The 19175-nt window shown below is 40.3% G+C and overlaps 1 protein-coding gene across 2 annotated transcripts; it reads left to right on the top strand.

Annotated features, from left to right (window-relative positions):
• The first annotated feature begins 125 nt into the window (after nt 1–125).
• On the top strand, nt 126–15135 carry arhgap31 (Rho GTPase activating protein 31). Of its 2 annotated transcripts, XM_034201604.1 has the most exons (14): nt 126–235; nt 1151–1200; nt 3257–3669; nt 6434–6536; nt 7054–7198; nt 8342–8424; nt 8523–8630; nt 8749–8888; nt 9219–9426; nt 9530–9645; nt 9738–9794; nt 9880–10524; nt 10627–10772; nt 11235–15135. In XM_034201604.1, the coding sequence occupies exons 3-14, from the start codon at nt 3570–3572 to the stop codon at nt 13194–13196; spliced, it is 3813 nt and encodes a 1270-aa protein (XP_034057495.1). In that variant the 5' UTR covers nt 126–235; nt 1151–1200; nt 3257–3569; the 3' UTR covers nt 13197–15135. The 2 variants fall into 2 exon arrangements, with proteins under 2 accessions (XP_034057495.1, XP_034057504.1); XM_034201613.1 differs by lacking the exon at nt 1151–1200 and having other exon boundaries at nt 127–235.
• Nucleotides 15136–19175: the final 4040 nt, after the last annotated feature.

Here is a 19175-nt window from a genome sequence, read left to right as displayed (position 1 = left end):
TTGTGTTTTCTATTTAACTTATTGTACTAAGATTATTTTTGTAATCATGCATGGTATTTTTTTAATTAACTTTTTTTTTTTTTTTTTTTTAAATCTCACGTACCCCCTGCAGTACCCCAACTTACACCTAGGGGTCCGCGTACTCCCATTTGAGAATCACTGGTGCATGTAACAGCCTGCAGTACATGGACCTGACCAGTGGAGGTCCTCAAGAGCAAAATTGGAAAAACATTGAGTGAGTTCTCTTGCCTTGTTACTACATACAGAAAGATTGCTTTACTATGGGGCAATGTGCGCTGTTGTTAGTGCCTAACACAATCATGGATACAAAATAACAAACTGGGAAATAACACATGGGAAACATGGAAAATATAAAGTAAAAACAAATGTCAGCTCAATTAACTTTATTTCACTCCAGATGAAACTGTTTTTACCTCAATAAGAAACCAACAAGACTACTTTACATAGGTTGAATTGGATATAATGTAAATGCATGTCTATATGTAACCAGTTTAAGAAGATTAGGTTGAACGCTACAATGTTGGCTGCCAACACTCCCTTTAAATCCACTTATTCCCTCCATGAATTAGACAAAGGCGTCCATTACAATCATGTGCCAGCGCCATACACGAACTGCACAGCTGAGGGAAGGTAGAATCCCTTTTACTATTGAGTTTTCTCCATATTTCCTCACATACTAGTTCAGTTGTATTCAGGCTGGCCAGTGGAGGCTTGAACATGAGTTTCCTTCCTTCAAATTAAAAGACATTTACAAGTTTTTTTCGTTTAGTTTTTTTTACTAAAAAGGAGAAAGGGAAGTCAGGAAAAGCCATGAACATAACACCAAAACAGCAGTGTTGTAAACTTAGTTTATGAGTATACAATTAACATTTTACAGGTTTTTGTGCAACCAAGTTCAGATGAAACAAAAGCGTAATGAAATTGTTTTGCACCTGAAGTTATAACTGTGATGGAACAGCATAATGTGCATTATATACATCAATTAATACTGATTTATTTTTCTTTAAACCATAGAATGTTGCTCATGTTAACGTATATTTATTAGACAGCCCTACTCACTCACAAAATGTTTAACATGTTTGAAAACATTTTATGTAAGGAATATTGGCCCTCATTGCATAATTTCCAGCTACCGATCGAAGACATTGGATCCCTCTGAGAGTATGAAGGACACTAAAAGTAAGGACAAGAATAACCCCTTTACTTCAGATACAATGACATGTCTTCTCAGCATAGACCTCTTTCTCTTTTTTTTTTGACCAGTGCAAAGAAAGAGCGGGATGTCTGGGGCTTTGTATGGACAGGATGATGTCATCTCCTCTTCCTATGGTGCAGAAAGAAAGCTTTGTCTTGTGGAAGGCCTAGCCTGGTCATTTAGTTCACATGTGACTTTCACAAAACACTTTTAGCACAAACATATCTACTCTGCAAGCGAGAACACTGGGATCTACGCTACAAACTAGCCCATTCAGACATGTTAAAATGCCAGTGGATTCTATAATGAGTACTGTATTGTTCCTGATTGGACAAATAGTACGAGCGTAGAGCATAACAACTCACCAGTGGGATGTGCATTTGCAACACCGAGGAAAGCTAGAATATGTAGAAAAGTAATGCCTTAGTTCTTTGAGTAAATGTACAATCCAAACTCTGCCTGTATGTCGTTGGTTGAGTTCACATTTTTGCATATTGCATGGGAAATAGGGTAAATCAATAGTGGCGCATTTAGCAGCTAAAAGGCTAAATAATACCCTCAGGTGTTGGTGGAGACCAAACATATAGTTAAAGAACTGCAGTATCAGTTAACACAGTAAAAGTTGCTCTAAAAATGTCAGAAAAAAGGTAAAAATGTTCATCCCCTTTTTCTCAAAGTCCAAGGTGTGTCTTTACATAATTAGTTTGCTAGTTCAGAACAGAGAAAGTATGACATCTCTATATTTGAGAGGCGGAAAACATTATCAAATTAGTGAGAAATTAGTCATCTAATCGTTGCAGCTCTAAAGTAGAGGAGAGCATTGTTACGAGGCTAATAACAGTTTTCGTAACTACCGTATATCAATAAGTGTATGTCAGCAGCTGAGTAGCCAAGTGCGTTAAGTGTTACAACATCTTAGTGAGTCAGTGGAGGTTTCTGGTGTCTGTATATCAAAACAAAAGTCATGGTTACGTCATCACCAAACACAGTTTTTCAGCAGACATGTATTGCTGGTTTGATGTTGATGTTTGACGCTTGCATAGTGGTGGTTTGACAGTGGTCCAACACGGGTCAACTTGGAATATAAATGTACTGCAATAAAAAATTTAAATAAATCTCCCCAGGGAAAGTTCAGGATTTTACAGCTGGAATATTTCAGACCTCCATTTTTGTAATTTGGGTTTCAGGAGCTGTAATTTCCCATGTGAAAGTCAACAAATATGAACATTATATCACCACCACCAGGGGATTTCTCATAATCTAGGGAGTGTAATTGGATTACATTTAATCAAGACAGGAAGTAACAAAGGCGCTTGTAGTACTACACACAAACAGACTTTGTTTTACACCGGTGTATACATTTAATTCATACATTGATTACGTCTCTGAGATTAGGTTGCATTCCAGTTTGAAAAACATGAAACGCATAGCAGCAAGTAACGAGAACCATGTGTGTCATCCATCTCCTCACCCCCCCACTCGCAGTCTCCCCCCCACATTTCCCATCTGTGCCCTTCAGGCCCTCACTGCAGTCACCTCCCACTTCCCTCTTCCTTCAGAACGCGTCTGTTTTTGTTTTCGAGCCCGGGCTCTTTGCACAGGAAATTGTATACATTGGGAGCATTCAGGAAGGCCGAGCGCCGCTTCCCCGTTAGCACCAAGTTTGGCTATGTGACAAAAAAAATGGATAAAAGAGGTCTGTAATTCCTAAACCAGGAGAGAAACAGAAGTCAGCTGTTCTCCTCCCCTCACCTCACTTCCCTCAACATTTATTTAAAAATCCCTCCACTGCCACGAGTCCATCTCTAAACATCTCATATTTAAAAATGTCAGGTCGAAAATCTGAAATGAAAAGTAATGTTCCTGAGGGGATTTGCCTCTCTTCATATGCTTCCTCAGAGAAGCCAGTGAAAAGGGGAGCCTGTGTGGAATGAAGGAAAAGAGGAGGAGATAAAAAACGAGCAGAGAGAGACTGGCTGGGGGTGAAAGAACAACAGGAAACCAACCGATTCTAATGCTGTTTCTGCAAATCCTTCACAGATAAAGCAGCGGACTGCCACGTCCCAGCCAAGCTACTCTCACACCATGCCTTTTCTTTGATCATCACTCCAAGTTATGCCAAACTAAAAAGGACTTAAAGTTCAAAATGTGACGTCACTTCTGCTCTCAGCCTCCAACAGTGTGGTTAGTCAGAATGTGAGCGGATGCAGCGTTTTGGGAGCCGATTGCTGAGATTTGTGGCTGCTTTTTTGACCTAAGAACTCAACCTCTCTCTTATGGGGTCATATGGATCGATCGCCGTTCCTCCAAGGATCTGTTTGTTTTAAACTTCGGGACTACTAACTGGAGCCACATGAAGAATAAAGGGACTAAGCAGAAGTCCAAAAAGAAAGGAAGTGAAAATGTGTTCGGCTGTGACCTGATAGAACATCTCCAGAACTCCGGGCAGGATGGTAAACTTTTTTTTATGTTTTCTTTGACATCCAACACTCAATTTTTAGTGACTACCATCAAATAAACATATATTTCATGTATCACTTTACTTGTACGTACAGCATCACACTTATACTAAATAAGGAGGTTTATTAGTCATTTCTTAGATAAGTATACCTATTATAACCTTATCCATATATATCTTTAAGACGGAACAGTGTCTTTATATAACAAATACTGGCTTTGTTCAAAGACTACATCAATGAAAATCAGGTATACATGTGTTTTACATTTACTGTAGTAAGGCCATTCATCAACACATTGGCTGTATTAAAGGGTCATTTGTGAATTTGGGTGTGGCTCTGACATTTTTTGGCATCAGTTTCCTACGGTGACTTTAGCTCCTATGGATAGTTTTGGGTTTGATACGAGACTTGGCGGTGCTGCTGCCAATGGATGGGAGAAAATTACGAGTCGAGACAAAAACAGACGAGAAAATAAATGTACTCAAATGTGGCCACGTTTGTTTGACAGGATGATTTTCTATAATTCCTGTTATTTATTCTGATCATATGTTGATAAAACTGTCTTCTGTGATTTTATTATTGGCCACACATTGATTTGTTGGAAAGGTGAAGTTTCCCACGTGCAGGTATGTGAACTTTAAGGAAGACCTGTTACAGTGGACGCTCTGTGAGGCGGAGCATCATGCAGGAAGTGAGGGAGGAGGTTTGGGTCATGGATGTGGAGCAGACATATTGTGTTTTTAGATTGTTAGTGCCTCACTTTGTCACTGATATGAACTACTGGGAGCTCCAGACAAAGTAACAGAGACGCAATGTAGACATTTTAAATGGACTCCTTTGTAGTCATGACACTTTTAACTCCACATGTCAACATTTATATTCAATTATACACAGACACTTTAAATCAGGATACAGTGACGATCAAGCCTCTTTTTATTTCCTTATTAACATTACATGTGAGAAGGTAAATTGTACATGATGCCCACATGTGTTAAGTGTTAGAATCCAATTTCCAGCTGCGCAGAAAGTCCCCCTTAATCTTAAACCCCACTTCACAACTAAATATGAGCTGATATACTCACAACATATAGTTATTTGTGAGAGAAATCTTTTAAAGAGAAAATATCTTCAACCTTTACTTTCAAGAGATTTAATATTGTTATTTGATATAATAACAAGCGATGGAGTCCTGCGTGGATGTGATAAAGGGTATAAGACGCTCACTTCCTGTCTCACACAGACACACAATCGTTCTCATGGATATCTGAGGTTGTTTCATAACATTCATTTCATGCTAACATTGTAAAACTGCTTTTTCAGAAAACTCAAAATCAGCAGTTATATAAAGATACATGAGTAATCTAGAGGAAATATACAAGCTTAATCTTTTCACGACAATCTTTTTGACAGGGTTTGATAATCTGGCCCTGAACTTTTAAAGGTGTTTCAGTCAACAACCAATGTTTGCATATAACATTTTTATAAACCCTGACCAAAACAAACACTGCAGCGCTGCTCAGAGTTTTTGTAAAGTCAACCACTGAGCAGCAGCTGCAGTTTCTTCGTTTAAAATAACATTTAACATTACTGTAGGAACAAACACTCTGAATCAAATGGTACCATGACATTTTCCTTGTCACACATTTCGTTTCATGTGTTCATAAAGTCTCAAAAAAGTTGTTTTTAGCTTACTAAAAGCAGAGACGGAGAGGCGCTAAATTACGGCTCCACAGTTATATTTGACCACAGGCATGTCACTGGAAGTCCAATTAAGTCAGATGGATGAGAATGTAAATGGCAGATTCCTGGTGTCTGCCATGTGAGATCAACCATTGCCAACAATTCTTATTTAATTTGATGTAGGATGAATTTGTTATGGAGCCAGATCTGTTAATACTCAAAGCCAAAAGACGTGGAAGTCAGAAGTATTAAAATGTAAGAGGTTTAGAAATGCAAGGCAGCAAATGAAACTTTTTTATGTCTGTAAAAGACAGACATGTCATTAACATTGATTTTTCACATGTGAATATCAAGCAGTTTTTGTATTAAAAGCAATTGGACATAGTTATTCTTTATTTAAAATAAAGAGTTTTACTTAAATAACATACATTTTAACGGAGGATAAATCAATATGTGATTTCCTGTCGTACCAATCCGTTATCTCACTCAACATAACTATCTTAAAAACATGTTTTTGTGTCAAAGCATGTATCAAAGCTATATCAAAAGTACACCACATTAAGTTTCGTCATCAACTTTTTTGCAACCATTTGCTATTTTCAGTATTCGCTTAAGGGAAGTTATGGTCAGACTGAAACAGAGCATGTGATTTAGCTGTAAAACCACAGTTAGCTCAGTTCCCATTTTATTTTTTAAAAAGGCAGGTAAAAACACTTGTGTACAGAAAGTGATGTACTGTTGTTTGGAAAGCTGTGTAGGTCAGTGATAACATTTCATAAGCCGTTTTCTATTAGAGGAAATGTCGTAAGTAATACCAGCTACAAGGACTGGGTGTGTCAGCCTTCCTCTGAAACAAACAAACCATTTTTAACTTCCTGTCAAAGTCCACCTACAATCAGCGGCTCTAAGGAATAGAAAACAGACATAGTGGAACAAACGCTATACCATGAAGTCAGCCCTGTGTGCATTGTTCCCGCTGACACATTACATTCACAGTTCCCTCTCCTGCTTTTATGCTTTAATGGGACCATCAAGCCCAGTATAAAAGTATATGACTAACACGGTTTCTCAACTTTAGTTCCTCAGGTTCTGAAGAAATGTGCAGAGTTTATCGAGGAACATGGGATTGTGGACGGGATCTACAGACTGTCGGGGGTCACCTCAAATATCCAGCACCTCAGGTACAGCGATGCTTTTGAGGGAACCTCACCTTATAGAACATATCATTTTTTTAAGCATTTCATTCCTTATAATTACCGATAAATACATTCAGTTTGCTCCTTCTAAGACAAATTAAATATGACCCTAAACAAGTCCATAAAACAAGTGTTAGTCCAGCTCTTTCTTTTTATCCATGCAGTCTGAATGAACAGTCATAAAATCATTCATTTATTTATTATTGATTTCTCAAAGCTTGTTTTCTTTTAAAGTCGACCGGATACACTTCAATCTAACAAGACACGTACTGCAACAAAAGTTAGCATGGTGTTAACAATCAAAGCATTCAGCTAACTCTGAGTGTGTGTGTGTGTGTGTGTGTGTGTGTGTGTGTGTGTGTGTGTGTGTGTGTGTGTGTGTGTGTGTGTGTGTGTGTGTGTGTGTGTGTGTGTGTGTGTGTGTGTGTGTGTGTGTGTGTGTGTGTGTGTGTGTGTGTGTGTGTGTGTGTGTGTGTGTGTGTGTGTGTGTGTGTGTGTACAGGCAGGAATTCTGCTGTGAGGCGTGCCCTGACCTCACAGAGGAAGTGTACCTCCAGGACATCCACTGTGTGGGTTCCTTATGTAAGCTGTTCTTCAGGGAGCTACCCAATCCTCTGCTCACATACGAGTTATACAGCAAATTCACTGTAAGTACATTCAGTTCACACACACATCCCCAAAGAATCTTGTGTGTGTGTTGTATGTTTTACAAACAGTAATTAGTAGCAGATCGAAAGCCAACCCCAATATCCTACGCCATTTTCTTCCACAAAGTCCTTCAGTATAATAATAATACATTTAATTTATATAGCGCTTCTCATCTGCCAAGACAAATCTCGAAGTGCTTAGTGCTTTTAGTTAGCGCTATGCAGATCTTATTTATTATAATTTTCAATGATTGTGAGCTCATCTCTCGGTCTTGTTTTCATCTCTTCCCTGGAAAAAACAGTACTATTAGCAGATGTCTTCTGAACTGCAAGCAAATAACATATTGTATTACTTAATTAAACACCATTTATTATCTTTGTAATGAAATCCTCCTAGCTATTAAAAGGAGCAGTTATGCTGCCCATAATCATGAAAAGATGTTCCTGCACAAACTGATCACAAATAACACAATTATTATCAGTTTCATCAAAGGGGGATTTAAGCTTTGCATTCAAGAAAGACCTTAACATCAAGAGTATAAGGAGACCAGGTCAGAATGTAGATATCAAACTGTATGGCCACATTTGCAGGGAAACTATTTCTACATTTAGAACTAAAGCAAAGCATTTTCCGGATGAGCTGCAGATGTGAAAAATACTTTAGAGGGGAGCAGGAGAGAAGGAAAACCAAACTGTGAGGCCTGGTTCATGCTCTCTGTGTAGCTTTCTGTGTACCTTGACGGGCTATTAGCATACCTTGGCATTCATACATCTTGTGCTGCGCTGGCCTGAAGACTCCAAGAGGCGTTTCAGGAAAAGTCAAATAAAAACATACCAAAACCCAATTTTCCTTGGAAAGGAAGGACTTCTTAACAACATGAGCATTGAGCAGAATCTGTTCAATTCAATTATGTGATTGATGTTGTGCATATTATGGATACAAAAACATTATGGTGGAATGAATCTTTATGCAGCCATGAGACGTTTTAACAACTTCAAATGTTGACGTCCTCATGTTTACTTTACTGTTCAAACACCTCAACCACACATTGGTTTGCTTGCATTTGTGCTGGTTGGGATGCATGATAGCTTTAACTCACAGTTCATCAGTATGTGGTTTCTTTCTGTCTGTTCTACATGCAGAAAACAGTCCTGGTTCAGGGGGACAATGAGAGACTTTTACACATTCAGGGGGTCATCAAAGAACTGCCGACACCTCACTTCAGGTGAACTTCTTTAAACTCTCATCCATAAAGAATATTTTACAACTGGCTTGTAAATATTATTATAATGCTGTAATAAATGTGTTTGTGATCCCCATCAGGACTCTGGAGTACCTTACTAAACACCTGGCCCACCTTGCCACCTTAAGTACGACAACAAACATGCATACCCGTAACCTGGCCCTGGTGTGGGCTCCAAACCTATTAAGGTGGGTTTAGCGTGCCTGCTGAACTTTATCTATAAATCTTGAAAATAATTGTTTTGCTCCTTTAGGTTAAGGTATTCATACTTTAATTCATTCTTGTTTTTATCTCTTATTTTGTCAGATCTAAAGACATTGAGGCGTCAGGTACTAATGGAGACATGGCCTTCCAAGAGGTGCGGATACAACAGTCAGTGGTTGAGTTTATTCTAAACCACAGAGAGGAGATCTTCAGCGGTTCGGCCCAAATAAAACCCAAAGAAGGTATCACATTCAACCAAATCAAACAAAATACAAATGCATTTATGCGATATTTCTAGGGCTTAGGAATGTCCTGACTCCTGATCATCCATGAAAAGACTGATTTATTGTACTTATTTTACCGTTAATAACTGTGCAATATGCCTGGCTGCTATATCCTCAGAACTGTTACAGGATGTGTATTTTGTAAATTGTGTAACTTTTATTATAATTTTTTTTTTTTTATGCATGCTTCTAAGTTAACATAAAGCTGTCTTTGGCTCTTTTCTGCTGTAACAATGCACATTTCCCCTCTGTGGGACTAATAAAGGTCTTCTGATTCTGATTCTCCAGGACCCAGTTTGAAGTGTGAGGAGAACTACGCCACGCTCCCAATCAGCCGCCAGTGTGGGCCGATGAAGCTGATGAGCCTGGAAGAAGCCCAGGCCCGCTCCTTGAGTCCAAACCACCCGGTGCACAGAGAACGTCAGCGAGAGAACAGCCTGCCTAACACCAGCACTGCCACGCTCTACCACACCGTCATAGACATATCAGACAGCAAGTATGACAGATTTATGTTCAGTCCATTGAGAGATGATGTAAGTACTTTCTATGTGTTACGGTCAGAACAATCTGTGGAATGTCTTAATCTCTTTGTCTTAAAGGAGAAAGTTTTCTGGGAAATCCAAGAAATGGAAGTCCATCTTTAACTTGGGAAGGTCTGTGGAAAGGGGAAAACTGAGCCGGAATGGAAGCGTGTTCATAAGAGCACAAGGGACAGGTAAGGTCTCCCAGAGGAGGGTTTTAAACAGATGTACAGCCTCCATAACCTTATGTCGAGTCAGACTGTGTTCATATTATTTTCTCCTACAGAAAAGGCAGCTCTTCGTCCATCCAGGAGCATGGAGTCCTTATGCTCCATACCAACAGGTGGGGCTAAAACCCTATGCTTTATAGAAACACAGAGCAACATTCATGTTGTATTGTAACATGTAATGTTATTTTTACCATGCAGATGATGACAGAACAGGAAACAACAGCCCAGCTGGTGGATCTGGCAGCCTCTTTGGTCAGGATGTGAAATCCAGAACGCTGGGATCTGACTTGCTCTATGACCTGAGCGAACATGACCAGAGCTGGGAGTATAAGGAGACAAAATCTGATGGGGCAACAGGCGGCTGGAGCTCAAGAATTTACCAAAAAGGGTCAACAGGTTCCTCTGCACCCCCCCAAAAAACACTTCCAGAGCAACTGAAAGTTTACAAAGGTGATGAAGTCAGTGGATACAAGCCCACCTCGCCGAAAAGCAGGCGGATGTTGTACTCGGGCTCCTCCCAAAACAGCTCCTCTCGGCCCTCCTTCCCAGGAAGCTTCTTCCCACTGGAGTCTTCTCCCAGGCATCAGCGCAGGGCCGTCAACATATCTGAGCCTTTTGCCGTGTCTGTACCTCTGCGTGTGTCGGCTGTTATCAGCTCCAACAGCACGCCGTGCAGGGGCCACGCCAAGGACAAAGCAGCTACTCTGAAACCCTTCAAGGAGAGCTCAGAGCAGAGCAGCAACAGTGGAAAGAGCAACACGTTCCCTCTGCTGGAACCAAGGAAGCAGGAAGGAATGGAGCGGAAAAAGAAAGCGGAACCGATATCCAGCGTCCCTCCAAAGGGTGAGGACATCTTCCATTATCACATTTCATAAAGGCTTGTTATGTGACGTTGAAATCAAATGCTACATGTGTAAATAATGTTGTGTTCTTTGAAAAACTCAGATGCAAGCAAAGAAGTGGTTAAAGAAGGTCAAAGAGGGATGAATACTTCTGAACTTGAACCAGCATCCCCGGCAAATGCAAGGGACGGCAAAGACGCAGCGCCCTCTCCTGGGAAAGAGGACAACCAGCAGACAACCATCCAACTGGTAAGTCCTGGAGGTAGTTGTGCTTAACTTAAGCAGAATTGCAGACACCTTTTTGCATTAGGGCTAAAGTCTTCAGTGGATTTGATCAACAAATTACAGTTAGGTTTAACAGGGATACCAGAGTCTTTGGCTCAAACTAGCATATTATATTTATTTGGTTTAGATTTGGTTTCAGAGTTGCAAAGATTAACTAAATTAGTTGTAAACTGTATATTAATTAGCAACTATTTTGAATATCTTTAAGTCGGTTTTCTTAAGAAAAGAAAATCCAAATACTCTTATTCAAGCTTCTTTCGTTGGAATGTTCTTCACGTTTAAAGTTTGTGAAAACACTGCATTTTTTACAATTTTCTGACATTTTATAAAACAAACAGCTAACTGATAAAAGCATGAATGAAAACAATAGTTAGTGCCAGCCCTAGAATCACTGTTTTAATCCTTTCTGTCTGGTTTCTATCTCAGGATAAGGGATCTTCTACTGGGAAACAGCCGTGGACTGACCTCAAACAGGAACTGAAGATAACTGAACCTGAGATCGACCTGCTGGACGAGACTTTTAACCCCATTTTCGGCTCCAAGGGCACGTTTGAGGGCACGAGGTTAACAATGGATGTTAAGTCAAAGCGAAGCCGCAGCTCTCCGTCTCTGTCTTTGTTATTCAGGGAGCAGTCTTCAAATACCTCTTTGAGTGACCGTGTAATCGCCACTGGAGACTCTGCACAGAAACAGCCCTCAGGGTCAGACATTTCACTTCACAAAAACACCGAAATCACCCCTCCTGCTGACCTCTTGGATGAGAAAAAGAAGAAGCTGCATCTGAAAATCACACCCTTACACAAAGATGACACCAAACAGGGTCAACTTATTTTAAAGGAAACAGATAAAGTTGTAAATCCTTTGACGATAGAGGATACTCCAGCGGTTGTAGGCTTCTTAGGAGCAGATGATGCCAACAAGAAATCAGAAGAAAGCAAAGTTCCTCAAGGAGACAAAAAAATCTCCTGTGATGGAGCAAAGAAAGATTTGATTCCAGAAGTTATTCAAAGGCTGTCGGTGTGTTTGGAGGAAAAACGTAAAACTTTGGATCTGCCAAACCTTGGTGAAAGAAGTGGGAGAAACTCCGAGGAGCTGGACTTGGTTGAGTCTTGGGAGGACTTTAGCTCCACTAAGTTATGGGTTACCAGTCCTCTCCACTCACCGGACGTGGAGGAGTTCTTTAACCGACTATCGCCCTTCTGCTCTGTGGGGGAAACTCACATTTCATCTGCTTCAGTTGATAATATCAAACAGTCGCTTGTTAAAAGCACTGAGCACCCCTCAGGCAGCTTTCCTCTGACTACCAGTAGCAAACCAGAGACTAAATGGACGTGTTTGCCACCGGGGGTCAGTGTGAACGGCAGTAACACAGCACAACCTCACACAGGAAAAGCAAAACAGAAGAACACAGTGTCATCTCAGAGATTGTACAGACAGATGTCTTATGAGGCGGAGAAAAGAGAAGAAAACAGCTATTCTAAACACCGACCATATTCACTCAATTTGGACCTTGGGAATCGATGCATCAGAGACATTTCTAATCAGCAAAACCGTCATTCACCAGAGTTCTCCTCAAGTCAGAGAGGACTACTGACCTCCTCTGAATCTGTAGCCAGCAGGCTGCCCTCAGAGCTGGAGTTGTTTCTAAGTGATCGGCAGGCTCCTCTACGCAGAAATTCTGCCCCGGTGAGCGTGTCATCGGTGCGAACAGCCTTCATGATCAAAACCTGCCAGGCCAAAGCCGTGCCCGTCGTCCCTCCAAAGGTGCAGTACAGTCAGATACCTCCCTCCAGACATGAGAAGGACTTTGACGAAGCCAAGGAACAACAAAAGGAAGATCCTAAGACGACTGTAGAGAAAAGCAACGCGGCACTTGCTCCGGTGATGTCCGATCTCAAGGAGGAGCTGGAGAATAAAGCGCCTGAACCCAAACACCAAAAACTCCCCCTTGTTGCCGAGTCTCCGAAGACCACATCTACTCCAGAGCTGCCAGTCATCAGGAGGAGACACCCGCCCAGTTTGGAAGTGTTCGTGGACTGTCCCAGACCTAACAGAGGGAACATCCATCAGAGACCGTCCTTTAGGAACAGGCAGAGACCTCAGAGCCTCATCCTTCTCAGCCCTCCCTTTCCCATCATGGACTATCCTCCCTCAGGAGACGACAGCAGGCTCCTCTCGTCCATCAAGAGCCTGGATGAAACGTCGGCAGTGAATGTCTTTTCTAAAGAGATGGCGGAGAATTTCAGGACACCGGAGGGGGTCGCCCTTCAAAACAAAATGACTATTCCAAAAAGTGGACAGAGACTGGAAACGTCAACCAGCTGCTTCTACCAGCCACAGAGGAGGTCCATGATATTCGACAGCAGGAGCCACAGACAGATTGAGTGACTGGAGGGGAAAGCACTGACTGTGAGACTGGCTGTGTGTAAATACATAAAGTATACGAGGACACTTTCAGGAGGATGATATGGTAACCTAAGGTTAATACAGGCATTTTGTTTGCTATGATTCAGGCGTTTCTTGAGGGCTTTGTGAAAAGAGATTCTGAAGTATTTGAGTGAATGAAGCCATAATGTATGTGAAAGCTTGATTGAGATCTAGGAATGCCATTTTTTTTAAATCATCTATTACGATGCAGACAAGTCAATTAATTGTCGAGTCTAGAAAATATCAGACAATGCCATACAAAGGGAAAAGGGAAGTTTCCTAGTGTCCAATATATTCAGTTATATAGATAAACTCATAAGACTTAAGGTCGCTAGCTAGCTTTTCAGAAAGTTTCAGCCATATATCATAGTCTCTCAGCTCTCATCAAGAAAACTCCATCCACTTAAGAAGACTATGAGATGTGGTTTAAATATGTGCAAGAAGCTAGTAAGTTGACTTAAAGGTGGGGTAGGTCATTTTGGAGAAACCAGCTCGAGTGCGCTAGAATTTGAAAATACACAACCGGAACAAATCTGCCACTTCCTTACAGAGCCCCTCCTCCAACACACAGGAAGGCTGACAGGCAGGTCGGCCATCCAGTTATTTTAGCCGGGCCGGCTAAAATGATTGGTCGTGCTTTTTACAGTACTACGGCTTCCACAGATGACATTTTTTATGGATTTTTTGTCAAAGCACTTGATATTCATTGCTATCGGGATGTTAAGAGCATTCCATGGAATATAACAAAAAGTGTATCTCGAGCCGGTTTCTCAAACTTACCCCACCTTTAAGTTATTATGTCTTGATGTCATTTTATATTTTACTTTTTATACTATTTTCCCCAAAAAAGGTTTGTTAAACTGGAAGGGCACTTGGGGTGCAGAACTTTACCAAAGCCACATTTATCACATTTGAATCCGCTCAAAAATGCTGACCCATGCTACTCCTTTTCACAGAGTTTCATGAAAATCGGGAGAATAGTTTTTACTTAACCCTGCTGACAAAACATATGTCCTAACTGAATTTACCCTCAAACATTAAGGGCTAAAGGTTAACAGCCATGAATTTAAACATGTAGATGAAAATGTGTTTATTTATTCCTTTATTAACATACACACGATATAAAGTAAACTTCATATCGTTATACTGTATATTGGCTCCGCAGTAAGCTGAATGTGATTTAAGAAATATATATATTTAAAAGGACTTCTCTAAATACAGTATATATCGCAAACTCAATTTAGATAGTATTTACCCATGGAAGAGCTTTAATTCATGTGTATCTTTATTTTCAGAAATTGCTTTGTATGTTATGGCCATTTTTATTTGTTGTTTGTTTTTTGACAACAACGACAAACAGCATTGTAGTAAGGATTTTTGTGCTGATGCTGCTGTGCTGACATTAAACTGGATTTGACTTTGTGCACGCTGACTGTATTTCATGTGTTTGAGTCAAAGTCAGATGACGGTATCTCGAGGTTTGTGCCTCTTTTCTTTGATTTAAAAAAACACGGGATTTGTTGGTTTTAGCTTTGGGGCCCATGACCATAACAGTCTGAATGTTAAAGGAGGCTACAGAGTATTTTCTAAAGATGTGGATGTATATGAAGACAAAGTGTTTAGTTTGGATGGACTGGATGAATGATTAAGGTGTTTTATAAGGAAAAGGTTTAAGACATTAGATACAAGTTGTTGTTATTTTTGCTTTGTAACTTGTGTATACTTGTTGATACTGAAAATGATGGATTGAAGCGTCTGTATTCATAGGAAAAAGAACTGAAGTGAGAATTTTGAGAGTTTGCCGTAATTATCTGTTGTCGGCCTTTGAAGTGATGTACATAGGACACTTGATGCATTTTGTTACAACCAAAAGTAAAGAGAATAAAATGTTCTGAAATCACATGAGTCTGAGGTTCTGCTAAAACATGGCTTACATTACAAAACATACAAGGAGTTACAATTCTATCAAAACCCTTAAATCCAAGAAATAACATTTTGTGTGGTTTGATTTCACTTTTACAGGCAGATGTTTAACTTGTTTTCTTTGGACTACTCGGGGGTTCATTTGAAAACTTATATTACACAAACTTCTTCTCTGAAGGACCTGGTAATCCAAAGACGACAGTACTGAGAGATAAGAAACAAGAGAACTATGAAGATTCTTGAACAATCACATTAAATATGAGCTTGACGATTTTGTGAAACCAGCTTTACTGTACAATAGAAAAAACTCATGTTACTAACTTTCCTCTAAACAGTTGTCATTTCTTCCTCCTATATCTCCCTCAATATAAATATTAGCTTATGTACGGATTCTAGATATTGGGCTACGCTTTTTTCCACTTTCTCTTTGATGAATTTCACCAATCACGTATGGAAAGATTGTCCCAAAATGCATAAATATTCAAGGTTTTGCCAAAAGTGTTTGGTTTGTTAGTCCAATGGTTAATAACTAAAAGGTTCTGTCACTATGTTGTCATTGCATCATGATTTTGGATGGAAATGCCTTCTGTTTCCTGAGAAATAAGACAGTCTTTCAGAAAGAAACTTTAAATACAGTCTTTCAGAAAGCCTCTCACTCAGAGGACATATATATAAAAGAGGTTGTGACGCCGTTGTGTGGATAATAAGTATTCAAAGGGGGCCCCGAGAGTGATGGGTCCCTTTGGAAATCAGATTATGTACTACCCCAACATGGTGGGACCAAGAGCAATGTTTTGTTTGTTCTTATGAGCAATAGCTTACAATTCACACTGTATTTTTAAGTGAAATTGTTATTTGAACTAATGCAACTTTTTGTTGTAAATATTTTCAAACTATTGTTGTTGTTTATCACCCCGTTGCCACCAGAGGGCGCCCCTGCTCCACACTGCACATCAGAGCGAGCCACTAAACTGCAGATAAACAGGCAGAAAGTGAGAGTGCTTTGGGTACATTAGGTGCTCCAAGTACTGCAAAGATACTGTGATCAATAAGAGAGAGTGTATCGGTCTTTATCTACAGATGGAAACACTGTCGCTTTGTGAGCCATGCCCAATACGTTCCGCGTCTACGTGCGTGTGCGCGTGAGCTTAGCGCGCGTATTAGTGTGTGTAGCTTCTCTTCCCCAACGAACTTGCACTTGCGTCTCTCGTGCTTTTTCAAAATGACTTCCACTTAAAGTTGCCTGATTTTGGTAGTGCCAAACTACAATAAAGTCCATCACTGCCACAGAGTGTTAAACTGCACAAATCACATGTCTGCTGTTTGCCAAATCCATAAACAAAATAAAATACAATTAAACAACGCAGTAGATCACATGCATTAAGGACTAACGAGTCACGATGCACTACAAGTGTTTGTTTTTAGGGGGGCCTTAAAAATTGATTACTAATGTAAAGCCATGGTGCAATAAAGAACTAGACCTAAACGTATATTAAATGAGATAGTCCTATTTGGAAATTACTGCCTTCATTTATATGAGTCATGAGTGTATGTTAAATGCATTTAATTGTTTGTTTTGGTTACCTTAGTGACGCAGTGGGCCTCTTGTTCCCAGTTGTCTCGGCTGAGCCTGATATGCACGTGCACATGTGGCCTGAATGAGGGGAACAGTAGTTAAACGATGAGTGTAAAAAGAGTCCACTGTAATTGTATCCAAATGTCACATCAAATATTTGGACCAAAGTCCCATTCAGCAGCCTTCACTTTGGAGCAGTGGTTGCGCTTGCAGAGGTCACTTCCATGTCTGCGCAGTTCATTATTTGTCGACCTTTGACACTGCTTGTGTATGGACCGAGAATTAAAAAGGCGTTTTCTCAAGCACGCTGAAAAAAAGCCAAGCAGAGCGCGCGTTGAATATTCAATGAGAGGGGGGGAAAGTGAGGAGAAGTGAAGCTGCGTGCCAGTCCTTCATCTTACATTACTGATTAGCTGTTAAACAGATTATACACAGCTGAACGGGTTCAAATGTTGCAGTAGAAAACAGTCGGAGTTCAAGGCAGTGCCGAGCGGTTTCCTTCCCCTCCACTTCAGCAGCCTGTAGGCTACGTTGTCCCCACTAACAGCTCCATAATGAAACATGTTGCTGTTCCATTTTGCCCACTTAAACCGCAATCCTTTAAAAAAAAAACACACACACACATCGAGAAAATTACATCTATCGATGTTGGTCGAGTAGTTTGGATGAACCAAATGTATGTACCAAAATATTGTAAAAAATACCTGTTTGTACAACACACTATAAGCAGAATTCATATTAAGCTACATTCACGAGGTTATTGCAAAAGTAAAACAGTTGTAAAATGTAAATTCATTCACAAAAAAACTCCCATTTCTATATTCATATCCTTCCAATTCACTGGCGAAAACAGCTGTACGCAAAATACAAAACATCTCCAAACCCCTTAAAGTAGTAAAATATCTACATAAAAGTGCATTAAACGTACAAATGCTTGTTTAAAAGACATCCCCTTGAGAAAAAGCCTCCCCTCTTCCAACAATAACTCACTACTCTGCATTTACAAGCGAGGTTTGAAGCCTGGAGCAGCAGGTGTTTGTCCTTTAAAAGTGGGTAAACAAGCTCTTTAAAAGTGTACAAAAGTGTTAAAAAGTTTATAAACTGTTTCGTTAAAGTTGGTATGTTAACATGTTGGGTTTACTAAACACATTTACTAAGCTAGATAAGTTTAAAGTAGTTGAATGTGCAGTGCCATAGCAAGCCACGCGGGTCCAAAAGAGCTCTCATTGAGAAGCCACGTGTCCGTTTCCAAAGCCTCTCCAACTTAACCACCTCCTTTGTACGACTAACCCACATCGGCAGCGTCCCTCCACATAAAGGGATTTGCAATTTCAAGATATTTCAGCTTAAATGTTTTTGACAGTTCCCTCGCTTTTACCTCGGCTTGGTTATTTTAACTGTGCCAAATGGGTCACCTTGGGTTGCTGTCTGCGCGCAAAGGGGCTTTTGCGCGCATTCAGTCTGAATTTTTTCCAACTTTCCTTGACGGGGAAACCAGCTGCTGGTCGTGAAAAGACGGCTTATTAATTGTCCTTTGTCATGCAGAATTGCTTGATTTCTAAAGAAACGTACAAAGGCTCTTTTTCAGGATTCAAGTATTTTGTTTCGTGCGTATTTTCAAACCATCGAATCAGCTGCAGCGCCGCGCCGTCTACCAGACTCTCAGGTACTGACTGCCTGCTCCCTTTGTCCCCTTTTAATGCTGTTGTAAATCGTGGAGACTGATTTGTTACAAGCTGTTCTTTTAATCTGATAGATAAGAGACATGTCAAAGAAAGCCGTAAATAAAAAATTAGCCAGAATAAAGACAAGGGCGAGTCTGCTAGATGGGCGCCTGTTGACTCAAGCGGCTCTCCAGCGTCAGGGGAGCCCTCTCCTCAGCTCCGTCAAGGTTACGTCCACAATTCCCTTTTCTTCTTTTTAAAAAGACACCGTAGTCCTTTTTGCTTCAATGAATTGATCGGCACAAAATTAAGAATAAATAAATTGAGCATTTGGAGCACCGAGCGTATAAGCTCCCCCAGGGCGCATACCCTCGGGCTATTGAAGGGATAAAGGGCGCTTTGCAGAGAACGTTGTGAGCAAAATGGGGCTCTATGGTGCAATTAACAAAATAGTCTAATCCCATATCTTAACAAATGCAAATATTGGAGTTTTGTTAAAATGGTTAAGTGAACAATTAAATGAAAGTTTACATGTGAAACTTCAGATCCAAAAAAAAGGCACACTGATGCCGATAATGTGCTGTACGCAATTTAAGAGTTTTTACTCCCTTTAGAAAAGTATATTCCAAGGAAGCAAATATAATTTAAACCCTATTCAAAATAATAAATGTAATTTTGAGAACCCAAGCTTCAGTCAGAGAGCAGCTGTGGCGGTGCGTAAAATGGGCGAACAAAACTGGAACTGTACGCTCAACTCCTGCTTTGGTCTTTTTTGGA

This window comes from Gymnodraco acuticeps, unplaced genomic scaffold, assembly GCF_902827175.1.
Source record: "Gymnodraco acuticeps unplaced genomic scaffold, fGymAcu1.1, whole genome shotgun sequence".
Classification (NCBI taxonomy): domain Eukaryota; kingdom Metazoa; phylum Chordata; class Actinopteri; order Perciformes; family Bathydraconidae; genus Gymnodraco; species Gymnodraco acuticeps.
This window is presented reverse-complemented; position numbering and strand designations above follow the sequence as displayed.